Source organism: Octopus bimaculoides, chromosome 7 (assembly GCF_046866305.1).
Source record: "Octopus bimaculoides isolate indiv1 chromosome 7, ASM4686630v1, whole genome shotgun sequence".
Lineage (NCBI taxonomy): Eukaryota > Metazoa > Mollusca > Cephalopoda > Octopoda > Octopodidae > Octopus > Octopus bimaculoides.
In genome coordinates this window covers 40,476,258-40,492,654 of record NC_142934.1, presented here as the reverse complement: position 1 = coordinate 40,492,654, position 16,397 = coordinate 40,476,258, and the positions used below count along the sequence as shown (strand labels likewise).

The window sequence follows — 16,397 nt, the reverse complement described above, 5'->3', positions numbered from 1 at the left end:
GTAGCAATCATTTGGGAGAATAATTCTTACATAGAATATATAAACTGAGATGAAATAGGAGCAGTAGAAAATATTATGGCAAAAAAGTGGTCAAATCGTAAAGAATATGATGCCCCGTAATGTTATTAAACCAACATAATCTCAGTTATTCCGAAAAGATCTAAATGAGAAAAATCTTATACTGAAAACTGCATGAAAATCAATGCAGCACAAAGAAACTCATGAAGTAAAACATAGTCACTTTTGACAATGACCCCCTAATAACGTTTGGCATTGATATCAACCGAGTTGAGTTAAATATTTTTTCATATTTCAAGTTTTATTTAATAGTAAAATCAAATTATATACGAAAAGTGTTAGCTCATCAAAATATATTCCGGCAGGAATAGATCAGCATTTCCAGCCCCTCAAGCCCCTCATGTTTACGCTTCCTCAAATTGGTATTATATGCGAGGCAATTGCGCGTCTTCGATTTACCAGCACCGGGTAGGAGGCTTTCAAAGTATCATATACTTGCTGCAGTTGTTGAGCATAAGGTTTAGCTTTTACAACATAAGCATAAACATCTGGGACAAGATCAAAGTGCAACACTCCATCGAAATTCCACTAGGCATTTTCACATGACCTTCTTTTCAAATGGCTCTTGTTTGAAATCAGGTTCTGAAGTTTGGTCGAAACTCAATCATTGATTTCTCATAGCATTACGAAAATAAAACCAGTTTGCATCCCTAGCTACTATGTAACGCCAACAGGTGGCATCTAGAGGATCTACCAGTATTTGTTTGCAAATGTTCACATGTCGTGGACCCTGCTCACGGTAAGTTCATGAAGACCTTCTCAATAGCCACTGTTTACAAGGTCGAGCTACGGAGATGTCGATTGATGGTGCTTTATGAAAGGTTTGCTTTCCTTGAAACATCTGAACCCGTTTTGTGCGATACGTACGTTGACAGTTCCTGTCCACATCATTAATTTCTTTTTCCGTTGCCCTTGCACTCATCCCTTTTTTTACTTGTAGCGTAAATGACTTTGATTGCAATTTACCCCACTGATTATCAAAGCTTTAAAATGAAAAGAATAAACGATTAATGCTTACATGTATAAATGAAAAGGAAGAATAAACAATTCAGCAGCGATTGCACAAATTGTATCAAATTAATGATATAACATGAAGATATAAGTTATCAAAAATCATCACTGAAAATTTGAAAAGACTTGGACTCGACCTAATATGGAAATAAACTTAAGTAAAAGTGCAGACAAGAAAGGTAGCGTTGATTTCGTTCCAAGTTTTAAGCGGCTTTTATCCTGTTGAAGTTTCGGTTTGCTTGTGCCTTTATAATTTTTGATTTACTTAGGAATTTTTGTTTTTCTAATGATGTTTCCGATTTTCCAATATTCTAAAACCAAATATATTTAGTAAACCATATTTAGATGGAGGATTTTAGATGAAAATCAGTATTTTAAATGCAAAGTTCAAGTACAAAAAATAGTGGTTTTAGATCTGAGTTTAGCTGTAAAGGATATCATCAATTTTCATTCACATTTAACAAAACAAAAAAGTCTTCGAGAATAACATTGCTCTTAAGTTTAGAGTACATTTGCCATTTTAATCTCATCAATTAGTAAATTCCACTTATAGTTTCCAAATTTTTTCTATGTTATTTTTATACCAAATTGTAAAAAAAATGATACAGTACAAATGACTAATAATCAAAAATATTAATATGACTACTTTGCACAAAGTTAAAATTGAGTCTGAGTCTGTTGATGAATAATTAATCAATTGTATTAAATATAGATACATTAAAGGAAGTGGGTATTAAAATTACATTCTGGCCGACTTCGTTATATAAAGACATTTTTCATTTTTATTTAAATATTTTTTAGAAGTGTTTCAATTTTAATATCAATGAAACAAAAAATTTCGAAATAGCTTTAATGATATTCAAAATTTTATAAAGATTGATCTTGGTTTAATTTAGTTTCTAAATATTGCTAACATCTCTTCCTTTTTTCCATCACTGTTATCCTGATTATCATGTCTGGATGCAACAAGGATAGCAGAAGTTTAGTCAAGGGAAATGTCAAGTGTTATTGCAAAGGTCTACTTGACACCTTCAAAGGCATCACCAATCTGAACATCTGATGCTTGGTTTTTCATGGTGGCATCAAGTATATTTCGGGTTGTATATTTGAAGTAGTTATCTCAAATGCTTCTCGGATATGTGAAAATGATCAGAGGCCTTTTGCTTCAAACTGGTTGACAAATAATTGCTGAACTGCTTCTTGACCGACATCAATCAGTCCATCTACTACCGAGTTATTGGTTTTTTTCCTGCATGGACTCAGTTTTTCAATGGCATTTTTATATAATATATTTTTGTCAAATTTGGATTTAAATAATATGCATTTTGGTAGTATTCGGAGTTTAAAGTAGGGAACGATTAAAGGAAAGACTCGGGTACTTTTGAGTAGCATGTTAGTAATGTAGTTAAATTTCAAGAGCCATTTTCTTTCACACATAACTCCGCCTCATGTCATTTTCTAACTGAGATCTTCCCCAATGTTCTATGCTGTCTGAGGAAAATAAAGTCAGTGTTGTGCACTGTAGAGAAGGTGTGATTTGTTGGTACAGGTAAATAGCGAACTGATTCGATAACAGAAAGTCATGGAACAACGGAATCGTTCTTCCATTGTTGTTTTGACGCGTCCGGGCACACTGCCAATAAAATTGTTAAGCTAACGAAACTTTCAAATGCAAAAGTTTATCGTGTATATAAACGATTTAAAGAAGGAAACGAACACCAGACTCGAAGGGAATACAAGCGCAATCCAAAGATTCCCGCTGGCCGCAAACGTTCGATTGGAACCAGCCCATCCACATCCATGAAAACTCTTGCAAAGAAACGCAATGTGTCCCTCTCCACAGTATCCAGATCTGTGAACAGAAACCTTGGCATGACTAGCTATGTTCAACGACGCCTTCACCTCCTAACGGCTAAGGTCAAAGCAATCAGAGCCGAGAAATTCCCAAATCTTCTCTCATTTATTAAGCATCAAGATGCAGGAAAAACTCTCGTATTTGTGGACATGAAGAGGTTCATTGTGGACGCTGAGGTGAATCGCAGAAATTCTCGAGTGATTGCATACAGCCCTCCTTGATGTCCCCACTGTGTTTGAGACTAAACATCCTGCCTCTGACGGTATTTGGAGCTTTGGCGAGTGATGGAAGTGTCACGGATCTACTCTTTATTGAGTCTGGCTTGAAGATCGGCACAAAAGAGTATCTGAACATCCTGAAGAACTTTCTGATATCTTGGATGGAGCAGAAATTTGGACTTAACAATTTGGTGCTTATACAGGATTCTACACCATGCCATGAATCAAAAGTAACATGGACTTTCCTTGATGAGAAGGTGCCATTTTTGAGGGCCATCATCTAGCCTAGATCCCAATCTTCTCGATTATTTTTATGGGCGCAGTTCAAGCAAGGACCAATGCTTCACCACATTCGAGTGTCAACGGTTTGAAGACCTGTATCGTGCGTGTGACAGGTAAAATCAAAAGGACGAAGTTTGCGGCAGCTGCAAAAATATTTCGTTCTTGTGTGGAGGCAGTAATTGCCTGTAAGGGCAGCCACAATGAGTGATAAAGAATTTTGTTCTAATAAATGTTACATTAAAATTTTATCTTTCTACTACCATTATTTTAGCATTTTTAACTAGTCTTCTGCATCTTAAAAATTGTCTCAATTTATCTGCAAGACCCTATATTGAGAAAAAGTCAATTCATGTCAATAAGGACAAACGGAAACTGTTTGATCTATGCCAAGAACAAGGTTAAAATTCCTCAAGAGCACGGCATACTTTGCTTCCTCCATTGGTAAGAAAAACATCGCCTACAACTAACAGAAGATATGGCAGGTAGTGATGTGCAGATCTGTCTAGTGTCCCCAGAATGATGCATACAAAGTTTTCAGCATCTGTGATAGTCTTAGAAATATAACGAAAGTATTGTCGTTCCATCTCATATCTTTCCACAGGGTCATGGAATCAATGTTTTTGGCAACGTGAGTTGCTGGAGACAATTGTTAAGCTGTGGATGGATGAAGTAGAAAGCCATATAGAAAGCCATACGTTCAACAAGATCTTCTCACAAAGCCCATGTAACCTAAGACTGGATGTAAGACAATTTTTACGATTACCATACTTGTGACCTCCAAACTCGCAAGATTCATATCCTATGGACTACTACATTTAGAGAGTTGCTGAAAGGGATACTAATTGATTTCTTCACTATACCATAACTTCACTGAAAAACCATCACTATCCAGGTGATGCCTGAAATGAATGAGGACTATTCAGTGCAGGAATGTCAACGATTCCGATTCCCCATTAAAGTAGTCATCGAAACTGAAGGTGGATTCATGAAATAATGTTAAAAGAAAACTTATTGAGAACATATCTACAACTTTTATTTAAAAAACATACATTTAGTTTCTGCTATATTAGAGTTGTTTTTATGAAATTACCAAATATGTTCTCAAATGTTTCTCGCATACTGTATATACGCCGGTTGCGAGCAGAGGTTAGGGTTAGGATTAAACCGTATTCAGTTAATCGAAATCAAGTGGGGAATCCGTTATGAGATAAGTGTTAGTTCGCCGTATAATTTGAGAATAAAAATTATTCCACAGATAACAATATCCAATTCATTTGACGTTTATCACAAATTTTCCAATGAACAAAAGATACGGGTTTGTTTCTCCAACAAGGAAATTCCATTATATTTATACAGAAGTTACTGTTTACCAACCTATTCTAAATTATAAATTTATATACATATGGAATTATCTATTCTTTAATCATGTATTATTAGAAATACAGCTACCTTGCAGTGTTAACCTTTATTAAAGCGACTTCCTTATACTCCTGTTAGTCATTTAGCCTGTTCCAAAATGGTCAAAATAAGTATAATGAAGAGGCTGCTAGTCAGGAAGATGAGACGACGAACATTCGAGTTAACTGGGTTCTGATTAGTTGGTATTGAATTTATGGTAAAATACCGATTAAGCAAAGTAGTGTACAAGGAGAGTCTATCACCGTCCACCTGTATGAATATTCATAACACATTAAAGTAAAACGAAAGCGTGAAATGCAGCTACTACCTTTTATGTTCTGTTTGGAACAATTAAGTTTCGAAATTAGTAGGGTCTTTCAAAACATTCCTGGTATTATATTGGCTAATTTTAACTCAGGTTACTTAAGTCGCAACGACTTAAGTAACCTGTTGTTATTCTTTCTTTGAACTCCAAAGCAGCTGGTTGTATTTCCAGTATATAACAATACAGTTTGCATTACATAACACTACCGATGTTATTTCTATTACATAACAATAATGGTTGCTTCTATTGCATAATGATACTGTTTTTTTCTATTATATAACAACATTGATGTTTACAATATATTGCAAAATATTGTTACTTCTGTTGTTTCTAGAACATAACAATGTTGTTATTTTTTTCTCATTCGTTATCCCTGGAAAGCAAATTTTTGGATGGATGACTGGAAATAGTTTCGATTCGGTATTTGGATACTGATGTTGTTGTAGATATTGTTATTGTAGTTCTTGTTTAGCTATCACAACTGCCCAGTTCGATTTGCCGAGTCGGGGGAATGGCATATAAAATAAAGGTGGGTTAATTGTGTCTACAGACACTCGTAATCTGGCTGAAATGTTTTTGATAATAAGTTAGTCCAGATAAGGATGTGATTTGAGTGATGCTAATCAACAATAACCACAACAATAATAATAGTTTACTTGTATCATACAGTAGTCAGTTCTATCTCGCCTTACTAACCTTACTACCCAACTTTTACCTAAGTTAACTAAGATATTGACGTTAGAGATGATGAGATAAACAGCTCACATTTACAGCTGCTAAACAAACTACTTTAATATAAAATCTGGACACTGAGGAAACTTATTATGATCTGCAATTGGCTACAATTTATGAATCTGCAAGAGGCTTCATAGAACAATTGAAAAAATTCCTGTGTAGAGAAGCATAGAGTAACTATTCTGGTCACATGTAAGTGAATGCAATATATCTACCATTTGCGTTTATTTAGAGGGAAGGGCGGTGAAAAAGAACAGGTTATCTGCAAAGAGAAAACATGGCCAGAGTCTCCGAGACGAGCAGAATGAATGGAAAAAACTATCTGCAAAGAGAAAACATGACCAGAATTTAGCAGAATGACCATCGTTAAAGGAACCAAAGGAAAAAGGCGCTCAAGCCGGGTGCACATTAGGTTTACCAAATTATTTATATAGGAATCTTTGTTGGAGGAGGTCACCTTCAAATTGTACAAAAATACTTATTGACAGATAGTTGTACCTCAATATATTACAGCATGTTTTCCACTGTCTCCTTAGGCAAGTTTCTTTTACTCTTCGCGCTTAATTAACTAATTCTACATTAGTGCTGTTGTTTTCATAAACTGTATCGGCCGAACACATACACTATCACTGATACAGACGTGTCCCAGAGCATAATACGTCAATATACTTGTATGAAGCTTCAATCTTAATTACGAAATGATTAAATTAAAAATAGGGTTGTTGGTAATCAATTCGTGTTGTTCTATTAAATTTTATTTGAGTAGCTTCCACCGAACGCATTGCATTTTATTTATTTCTGTTTGAACAACTTTGAGGTTTAAGGTCTATATATGAAGGCGCTATCTCATATATGTGTGTGTTTATATGCGTATATATGTGTGTGTGCGTGTGTGCATATATATGTGTGTGTGTGTGTGCGTGTGCGTACACATTCTCACAGACTTACACAACTCACGTGTCACTGCCACAATATCTCCTCCACAAACATGCGAAACAATAAACACACAGTGCCATACGCGAATTACTAATGCATATGTCAGATAGATGCATACATTTATATTGCACACACACCTATACATACAACGGTCAACCTATACATACACATACACACACATGAATCTGGAGAATCTACAAGAATAGATGCAAGCGCTAATTTATAAAAACATGTGACATATTAATAAACATCTGTAAATGTACGATCATCCAGATATCTGAGTACTTTATTATTTTTTCTAATATATATATACATACATATATATATATATATATATATATATATATATATATATATATATATATATATATATATATATATATATATATATATATATATATATATATATATATATATATATATATATATATATATATATATATATATATATATATATATATATATATGTATATATATGTATATATATGTATATATATATATATATATATATATATATATATATATATATATATATATATATATACAAATATATATATATATATATACAAATATATATATATACAAATATATATACATAATATATACATACATATATATATATATATATATATATATATATATATATATATATATATATATATATATATATATATATATATATATATACACATATGTGTATACCTGAGTCTCGGCGTGTGTAAATATAAACGCACATACGTATGTGTAGGTAAGCAAAGCTTTTATATACAACATATGAACGGAAGTAAATAAATGACTTCCAATTTCGCCGATCAGTATACAGTTGCTCGATCGACTCAAGTGCTCATTGGATCAGCATGCAAGTGGTTGAGTGTTCCCGAGTCACGCTTGAACTTAATATAACCCCTAGTTTCCAAACAGTTTCAGTTTACCCAATGACAATGAGTGTATATATATACATATATATATATATATATATATATATATATATATATATATATATATATATATATATAAACTCATGCTCAAAATATTCACACGGAAACATATACATGGATATATGTATGTACATGATTATGTGTATGTGTGTATGTGCATACACATTTTATCACTGACGGATAGTTTTGGTTCCATCAACTAAGTAGTTACACCAGTCAACCTAGTTCGATATAGTACTGTTCTAGTGGCGTGAGTTGCACTTTAGTGGAGATCATTCTTAGGCAGTGCAGAGCGTTCACTCTACCGACATCTATGTAGCAGAATATATTTCAGGTCGTCATGAAATATCATCAGCAATAGCGGAATATGGACGGTGGAAAGAATTTAACAGTGCTTTCTATGTGCTGCTTCTATGATTTCTGCAACAGATGAACTGCTTGCCTAACCAAACCTTGAAGAACACTTCATTTGTGAGTTATACAGAACTGGGTGACTTTGACAACATTTTTTCATATTAGATACGTTGGTGTTGACTAATACAGGTTGAAGAGCATGGGCAACCACGCTGCTTTAGAGTACATTCTGAAAGCGCTTGTCCATTAATACATGATATAGATAACCAAGTCTAAGGTAGATCTGACTCTATGGAAATCACACTGCTGGTCAGTAAGAACGGAAAGAAATTTAACGTGACATAGTATATTTTCCATTACCTTCATAGCTGTTGAGGATAAGGAGAGGAATGTAGTTATCGGGTTTCGGTTGATTGTCATAATTGGCAATTATACCGAGATGTATTTCATTGAGTTATATGATTTAAGTGGGACATGCACTTAGCAGATGTGTACAAGCAATGGAGAAATAGACTAATTATAGAGAACTAGTTGGAAGGAATGTTGGTTTAGTGGATCGTGTTAATGTGGAAACAAAACACACATTAATGAGGTAAATTTATTTGTGGGAGTGCACGTTACAGTCACCAAGACTGGGGAATGACGTTTTGATGTAATTTGTAATTTTGGATGGTAAAAATACTGCCTTGTGTTATTTACGTGTACTTTTTGTGCGACAATCTAGATGACCAAGGCATGGATTTTAAGAGTCCAGTTGAGAGGCAGGTGGACGTAAAGCATCTAGTGGTTTAGAATTTTTCTATTTTATAAAGTATGCGTAAATAAATACTGTTTAGGAGACTGGGAGAGGTTACATGTGAAGTACATTTAGAACAAGAAATAGAACTGGCAGAACACTAACCATTTAACTCTCTCAACGTACCGTATATACATAGTCTGTCTATTTGTTGCACATTTACACATAGAACTGATAATGCAGTTTGGGCTACTGCTTTTGAACAGAAAAAAATCACTTAATCAACGTTTATAGCTCTCAAGTGTGGTTACCCAAACGATCTATTTAAAACAGGCTAAACGAATCGTATAGATCGTCACCATAAAGCGGCTGGAATCTTTTCAAGATATCCACCTCCGATAGCGAATTTTGGACATTATATCTGATCGCTTATGACATATTGCAGAGGGCTTCAGTGTCGGGAATTTCTTTCATTGCGAATATCTACAGTTACGTTACTATTTAAAATATAAAGTAGTATGTTAAAGAATTAGATTTTCACCAAAGCGCTCGTTTCTCGCCGTTGAGTTTTTAAACTTATTGTGACAGAGATATCGAATTTTCAATTTCTCGATCAAACTAATAAGATGTGGATGAAAACGACTTTTGAAAATGCTCACCATTTGTCTCGCATAATTTCTTTCAGTGCCGAGTATTATTGTTTCTCAGAATAGGACTTTCTTGGAGGAGGGGGATTTCCTAAGCAAACATTTGGGTAGATTTCGACAGGTACTTGCTAGCTGTTGGTGTATAGACTATATTAAGTGTGATTGCTGTAGAAGTATCAGATCTGGGAGGTGTAATAAAATAGTTAAATAAGTAGTTGAATTGCTAACATTTATGCTAAGGTAGCAAATATCTTATTAGAGCCAAGGAATTACTTGTATGGTTGTATGGAAGATTAAACCAAGTTACATTCCTTTGTCTGTTTTACATGGCTGTGGGGTTGCTGGAGACTTTTCTAAATAAACTACATTATCGCCGAGGCTTTCTTAGTAATTGCGATGATACAGCAGAGACTCTTCTATTCCAACCACAAGGTTCCTAATTATAGCCATTGAGTGGTTGGAAGTTTTATGGAATGTTCACTTTCGGCGTCTTTTGGTGATAGACTATTCTTATTTTTAAGCTAGTGTTTTTTTTTTTTTTTGCAAAGGTAACTCTCATTGTATGAAAGTTATCAGTTATATTCAAATCAAAATATATAGATATCTATTTTAGAAGCTTTCCAAATCTGTCTTTAATGTAATAATTCATACTGAAAGAGATCATCGCCCCATTGTATGCAGAATTATTGGTGCTGCAGTTTAGTAGCACTGCAAGTGACGAATGAAATACTGAGCATCAGACACCTCAGTTCTACCACAGCTCACTATAGCCCTACAACAGTTCTATCACAGCTCTACATTATCTCTACTACAGCTTTATATATATATATGTGTGTGTGTGTGTGTGTGTGTGTGTGTGTGTGTGTGTGTGCATGTGTGTGTGTGCGTGCGTGCACATGTATATATATGTATACATATATATATATATATATATATATATATATATATTTATAATGGCTCACTTAATTCTGACAAATACTAGCGAGTAAGTGAATGTAGACACACGATAAACAATTAACACTGTAAACAAGGCAACAAATAAAGAATATGGAATTCTCTAATTCTTGAACCATGGAATACTGTCATCTGTGTGTAAGACTTGTTTTTCCGTACAAATACCAGAACTAATACACGTGTATATGTATGTATATATATATATATATATATATATATATATATATATATATATATATATATATATATATAAGTTTCTGAGTTCTGTAAAGAGATAGACACGTATAAACTAATACAGAAGTATCGAGAAAAGAGTGAAGATAAGTAACATACATATAGAGACATAGACACAGACGCACACATATGCCCATATCAAATAACCATGGACAAATACACACAAATATATGTATATGTGTGTCCTAACTATATGTATAATAGAGAGTGGCTATTAGGTTCGGAACGTTTCGTCAATATTTTCCTCCAAAGAAATTTAATTACAAACCAAGCCACTTTATAATGAGATAGTTTTGCCGTTCGTGCTATTTGTTATGGAGAAGGACAATATTTCTCTGTAAACAGTTCAATAGTTTGTTTTGTTTTGTCTTGTGATTTTGTCATTTTTTGTTTTTTGTTTTTTCATTTCTCGTTCAATATATATTTTTTTAACCCTTTTTAATAGCTAACAGTATCACGTTCTATATATAAATGTCTGATTAGCAACGTTATTTCACGCAAAAACACACAGAGACTTACAAATATACAGAAACGTATATAAACACTTATATTTATCGATATGTGTGTGTTTGTGCATCTCCGAATATATGTGTGTATCCATTTATATTCATATATATATATATATATATATATACATATACATATTTATGTATATTTACATACATATATATATATATATATATATATATATATAAGCATATATTTTATATAAAATTGGATGTATTAAAATTGCAAGCATTTATATATTGTGTGTGTATATGTGGTTATGTGTGTATATATGTTACGTATGTTTGTGCATGTTTAATTAATATGTATGTTCGTATGTCTGTCTACAAGTTTTTAATTGTGTATGAATACTGATGGCTTTATCGCGCGTCAACTTCAGGTGTATGATTACCAACTAAAATATAATATTATGCTGATATGTGATCATAAACATATATAGACACACTATGGTGGGGAGAGGCCTTGAGTAAGATAGATAGTGAGAGAAAGAAAATTATTAATAGTCGGAAGAAAATTGAATAAAAAAAGAGAGCTTGAGAGAGGAATACAGAATATGATACAGAGTGTATATCAGATTGTCATAAGAGATGAGTTCAAAATTTTAAATGATTCATAGATGGATTGGTAGATAGGAAACAAAGGTATGCGTATGGAAATGTTAATGTTTTTAATGTGTTTAAGCATATTTGGAAATACAATCACGTGTTTTTTTATATTTCGGAGTTACAATTATTTACCAAAAGACAATGACCACATTAAAATTGTACAATTGACATTCTTCATGAAGATTTGTGCATTCACAGTTGGTGAAGATCCCTTACGTTGTTGTTGGTTGTTGTTTTTTAAGCTTAGATAATGCTTAAATATCGGTGTGTAGTTTTGGGTGGTTCTGTGGCATATACGTGTATGTGTGCGTATGCGTCAGTATTTATATATGTATATATATATATATATATGGGAGATTATACAAAAAATAACAACAGACGAGGACAGGTGGTGTAAATAACAAAAGTATATATTAGTATGACGCTCGGGATATATATATATATATATATATATATATATATATATATATATATATATATATATATAGAGAGAGAGAGAGAGAGAGAGAGAGAGATAGAGAGAGAGAGAGATGGAGTTTGAAGTGATGTAAATATATTGTATATTTAGAATAAAAAGGTAGTCAGAATGCTGGATGATTATATGTATTTTTCATTTGCATTATATTTACATTTTTAGCGCTTTCTTCCGTTATCGGTTTTTGTATTGGTATGGTCACACTTGTTTGTTTAGTACGTAATGGCCTTTTAAAGTGGGGAAGGAAAAAGAATTTTTGTATTTGAATTGGTCAAGGCTTTAACTGAAAAACCACATATTGTTTTCGACTTTCTTCAGTAAAAATTATAATTACATTTCCAGGTCTATAGATAGATAGATAGATAGATAGATAGATAGATAGATAGATAGATAGATAGATAGATAGATAGATAGATAGATATGCATACTTTTATTTCTGAATGTATATAGATGTGTGTGTGTGTGTGTGTGTGTGTGTGTGTGTGTGTGTATGTTTGTATATATGTATGCATGTATGTATGCATGTATGTGCGTGTGTGTGTGTGTGTGTGTTTGCGTGCGTGCGTGCGTGCGTGTGTGCGTGCGTGCGTGCGTGTACGTATGTGTATGATGAGAAAATTATTTACCTACTTGGTGAAACATCAGTTGTGGTAAGAACCGGCTCCGTTGTCGTTAATGAAATATCCGTCATCGACTGCGATTGAACCAGTGTGTGTTCTGTATATATGTTTTCGGTAACAGGAGTGGTCTGTGGTTTCAGGCTTCCAGAAGTAATTATAGGTGTTGAGTTATAGGCTTCCGTGTTGATTGTATCAGAGGTAACAAAATTTAAAGTTGAACCTGAAGCCAGGTATGATATTGTATTAGATACTGTGGATACTTCTTTGACGTTATCATATGTTGTACTGACAATATCAGGTGTTGTTACCAGTGTATAAGGTGGAGTGTCTTTCGGTGTAACAATAATGTATGTAGTAGAATCTGTTGTTTCTGTAGAAAGTGATACATCTTGTGTAGTATTGTGTTTCGTATAATCATGAGTTTGTGACATTGTGATTTGTGTCGAGTCAGTGATATCTCCAGATGCCGTAAAATCTGGAGTAATGTTGCTCACATCTGGTGTGATGTTGCTAGTATCTCTTACGTCGCTATGCGATGTCAAATCATGTATAATACTTTGAGTGTTATAGTTAATATCAAGTGTTGTGATATCTCTCTCTTTCATATCAACCGTCGTAATATCTTCGATATTAGTTATAGAATTCACCGTTGGTCGTGAGGTATCGTACATGGTTAAACGTTCATCAGGTGTTGTAAGGTCGGAAGTGAACATTATGTCAGCTTGGCTGGTTGTTTCTGGTTTATTCTTGTCAGTAGGAAGCAGAAAATCAGCCGTTTGGACTGTTGTGGGCGAAACTGGAATTTCTTCAGTATTAGTTACATCAAAATTTGTGAGATCGTTCGTGGTAAATATCGATCCTGGTGTAAATAATTCATCATCAAGTGTCTGCATACTGGTTACTGAGGTTTCTGTAATGTCCTTATAATCTGTGTTGAAAGTTGATGGTTTATTGATAATGTCAGGTGAAGATTTTTCTGTCATTTCTGTAAAGGCTATCGTTGAAATCTCTGAATTTTTAACATTTTTATTTGTATCAGTGAGATAATCTTCAGTTTTGTAATTTTCAGATGTCAACGGCTTAGTTATTATCATGTTACTTAATTCAGTTATTTCCGTCGACCTAGAAAAATCTTGAGCAAGACTACTGTCTGTTAAAGATGTCCAGCCTGACACGAACAGCGGCGAGTTTTCTCTCACTGTACTCACATCAATGTCATCATCCCCAGCAAGTTCAGAACCAAAGTATGATATTGTCACAAGTGTGAACATGGAATTATCAGATACCATGTCGTTATTATTGTTCGTGTTGTAAATGTTATTGGTACTAGTTTCTGAAATTCCATCATATTCTGGGTTTTGCGATAGTTCGGCTACGTTTGTCTGTCTTTCAGAAGAAATCAATGGAGTGACGTCAGCAATATCCCTTGTGTTTGTAAACGATGTCAAATTTTGTGCTGTGTTTTGTGACGAATAATCAATGCCAGCTGTTGTGATGCTCATTATCAGTGACGTATTTCCAGATGTAGTTACATCGACGACTTCTGATGTTGTGCTTTCATACAAAACAGACAGAAGAGTGTTGTCGTTTTCAGTAACAATATTTGGTGGAGTATAACTATCTGTAGAAAAAACCTCATTTGATTGAGTAACATTTGATACCGGTAGTGAAACTCCTGAATGAATTTCTTCATGTGATGTTAATTTACTTGTGAATGAATGATCTGAAAATGAGAGCGTATTCCCATTAATATCATTCGTAGTTATATCATTATTTGTCATCTCATTTACTCCCGGGGTTACCATTTTAAGAGAACTTTTCTCAACGGTCGATTGTTGAATATTATCCAGTGTAGATAATTGCATGACTTTAGTATTAATCAATGTCTGTGTTACTTTGTATATGGGCTGAACTTGCGTTGATGTGCCTCCATCTAGCTGACCCTGTGATGTCAGTTTGGCAACAGTTGAAGATTTCGTTTCTAGGAACTGGGAACTTGGACTATCTGATGGATTAGCAGTCTCTGAAAGAAGACAAAAAAATTACATATACACATATACAGGTGCATACATACATACAGACAGACAGACAGACAGACAAACAGATAGATAGATAAATAGATAGATAGATAGATAGATAGATAGAGACATACATATAGATATGTGCATATATGCATGAATGTGTATATTTGTGTATGTGAGTGTGTGGTGTGTGTGTGTGTGTGCGTGTGTGTGTGTGTGTGTGTGTTTTCGGGGGGGGGACGTGCATACGGAAATGAATTTTAATTAATAGTCATTTTCTTATAAACAACATTAAACTGCATAGGCATTTGTAAGTGGTATCAATGGTAGAGCAGCAGTCATGCTCAATTATGTTTCCGCAAATTCTGAGACGCTATTACTTTTGTTAGTACTGCTGAGGGTGGTGATGAGGGTGGTGGTGATTATGGTGCTGATCAGGCTGAGATAGTTGATGCTCATGCTGATTTTTTGCTAACTCTGTATAATCTTTGTATTAGAAAATAATAATGGGAGACCCTCAGCTTACTCAAGAAATGAAGAGGCATGCTGCTGTTTTGGTTATAAAGGCTGAGCTAGCGATTTAGAAATATCTCGATTTTTAAAAGTTGCCAGATCTTTCGTCTACAAAGTTTGTAAGGAGTAAGAGACTGAAGATGGAAACGTATCACCAGGATCAAAGCATAAAAAGCATTCTAAACGCTTAGAAATCATCGGAACACTTGAATTTAGTCAGCAAGTTCAACAGACTATTGATTACAATCCCAGAAAGTCCATGAAGTCAAATGCATGTGTCAAAAGGAACAGTTAGAAATGTTGTCCACGAAGACATCATATATAAGTCTTATGTAATTAGAAAAGGTCAATTTGTCAGAAAAAAATCAAAAGAAAATCACTAAATCAGATCTAAAAGGTTCTTAAACAAACTGAAAAATCCAGCAGAAGATTTGATTTGGTTTTTCTCAAGCGAGAAAAACTTCGACAAAGATCAAAAATTAACGGAAGAAATGGCAGATGTGCAGACCCTTCTGATGATCAAAAATTTCCTGATGTTACAAAATTTCATCCAACTATCATGGTTTTAGGGGTTGGTACTTTCACAACGTTTCTGCCAGCTCGCAGCCTAGAGCTTCTCCAGGTATTGCAAAATCTATGATCTTGGTTACTGTTTTGTTTTGTTTTTTCCTTTTCTATCACAACAATATCTACTCTCCGAGCCTTGATTAGGGAGTCACATTGGATTGTAAAATCCCATAGTATCTTATATTATTTGTTCTCGGTGACTCCTGTTTCATGTTCGTACCATTTCCGTGCTCTGTTCAGACCGTACTTTTCAATTAGCCCCCAGTTTACGAACTTAGCCACGTTATCGTGCCTACATTCGTAGTGCTTTTGGGCCAGCTTGCTGCACTCACTTACAATATGTGAGATTGTTTGGTTTCAGCAGCAACACAACCTATAAAGGGACAAT

General features: G+C 34.0%; 1 protein-coding gene across 3 annotated transcripts in view; it reads right to left on the bottom strand.

Annotated features, from left to right (window-relative positions):
* LOC106874046 (uncharacterized) overlaps nucleotides 1-16,397 on the bottom strand; it is a 163,102-nt gene that overhangs the window by 45,579 nt on the left and 101,126 nt on the right. For all 3 annotated transcript variants that reach the window (XM_052969498.2, XM_089355238.1, XM_052969501.2), the window contains one exon: nucleotides 12,919-14,931. In XM_052969498.2, the coding sequence (XP_052825458.2) occupies nucleotides 12,919-14,931 (2,013 nt within the window). The remainder of the gene's footprint in view (nucleotides 1-12,918; nucleotides 14,932-16,397) is intronic.